At 69.7% G+C, this 1,504-nt stretch overlaps 1 protein-coding gene across 1 annotated transcript in view; it reads left to right on the plus strand.

Moving 5' to 3' along the window:
- WBSCR27 (Williams Beuren syndrome chromosome region 27) overlaps positions 1-1,049 on the plus strand; it is a 2,177-nt gene extending 1,128 nt beyond the window's left edge. Inside the window, exons 4-6 of the mRNA XM_010585962.1 lie at positions 56-191; positions 276-368; positions 811-1,049. Of these exons, the coding sequence (XP_010584264.1) occupies positions 56-191; positions 276-368; positions 811-1,049 (468 nt within the window). The remainder of the gene's footprint in view (positions 1-55; positions 192-275; positions 369-810) is intronic.
- Positions 1,050-1,504: the final 455 nt, after the last annotated feature.

Below are 1,504 nucleotides of genomic sequence, written 5' to 3' on the forward strand. Positions count from 1 at the left end.
CGGGGCGGGGCGGGGGGGGGAGCTAACGGTGCCGTGTGTCCGTCTGTCCCCGCAGCTCCACCGCCGCGGCTTCCGCTGCCTGCACGGCGTGGACGGCAGCGCGGGGATGCTGGAGCGGGCGCGGAGTACCGGCCTCTACCAGCGGCTGCTGCCCTGCGTCGTGGGCCGGGAGCCGCTGCCCGCGCCCGCAGGTAACGGGCCGGCACCGGGGGCGGGGATGCTGCCCCGGAGGGTCCCCCCACCGCCCGCCGGTGATGCCGCGCGTGTCCCCACAGAGCACTATGACGCTGTGACGGTGGTGGGGGCCCTGGGCGAGGGGCAGGTGCCGAGCGCGGCCGTGCCGGAGCTGCTGCGTGTCACCAAGCCGGGTGAGGGGGTGTCCCCGCGTCCCCCACGCTGTCGTCTCCCTGCCGGGACCCCCGGGCTGGTGGGACGGCGACGCCGGGTCCCGGTGGACGACGCTGGCCCCGTGGCACAGCCGGGACGTGGCCTTGTCCCTGCTGCCCGGTCCAGGCAGGGATGTGCCGTGGCTGCCCGGTCCCTGGCCCTGCCTGCCGGCCAGGCTCGGGCAGGGGGACACGGCAGGAGGTGGCGGTGGCACTCAGGGTGTGTGACAGCGTGGGCTTCGGTGTGATGCCCTGCCCAACCCCTGCCCGCTGGCCTCGGGGCCTGCCTGACCGCTGCCCGCTGGCCTGCCAGCTGACTCCTGCCAGGGTCCCGCTGCCTCCCCTCACCCCCTGCCTTTCCAAGGGGATGCCATCCCCAGCGGAGGCGCCCGGCGTCAGCATCACCCGTCCCCTCTCCCCACAGGAGGCTTCCTCTGCCTGACGACAAGGAGCAACCCCTCGAACCTGCGGTACAAGGTGGAGCTGGAGGCAGTGCTGGAGAGGCTGGAGAGGCAGGGAGCCTGGCAGAAGGTGCTGGCCCAGGAGGTGGAGCGCTGGGAGAGGGCCACCTCTGAGGAAGAGAGCACCCAGGGCACCGGCTACATCTCTGGGGTGGTCTACATCTATCAGAAATGCCCCATCCCCCCCCTCGAGGAGGGCTGAGAGCCGACACAGCTCTGGGGAGGGGGGACACCCCTCGGCCCCTTGTAAAACCCAGCCCAGTGACCCCCTCCCGGAGCAGAGGGGCTGCTGGAGGGTGATGACAGTTTTGGGGAGCATCCCCATTCTCTTCCTTGGCTCCTTCCCCCTGAAGTCTGGCCCCTGGGGGCCTTGCCTGCTCCTCAGCATGAGGAGGGTCTCCTGGTTTCACCAGGGTCTCATGGGCACCACCATTAGCTCTGACACTCAGGTACTGTCCCCGACACCTTGGCCCTCAGCGTGACATCTCACAGACCCACCTGGCTGTTCAGAGCCATGTCCTGTCCAGGCTGTCTTCTCCCCGCCATGCCCACCTCTCAGCCCTCATGGTCAAAATCAGAATCCTTCTTCATCTTCCCCACCCCAGACCCCTGTGGTCTTCGCCTGGGGGCTGTTGGAGGTGGGTACCCATTGCCACA

This window comes from Haliaeetus leucocephalus, unplaced genomic scaffold (genome assembly GCF_000737465.1).
Source record: "Haliaeetus leucocephalus isolate CR32 unplaced genomic scaffold, Haliaeetus_leucocephalus-4.0 Scaffold136, whole genome shotgun sequence".
NCBI classification, from domain to species: Eukaryota; Metazoa; Chordata; class Aves; order Accipitriformes; family Accipitridae; genus Haliaeetus; species Haliaeetus leucocephalus.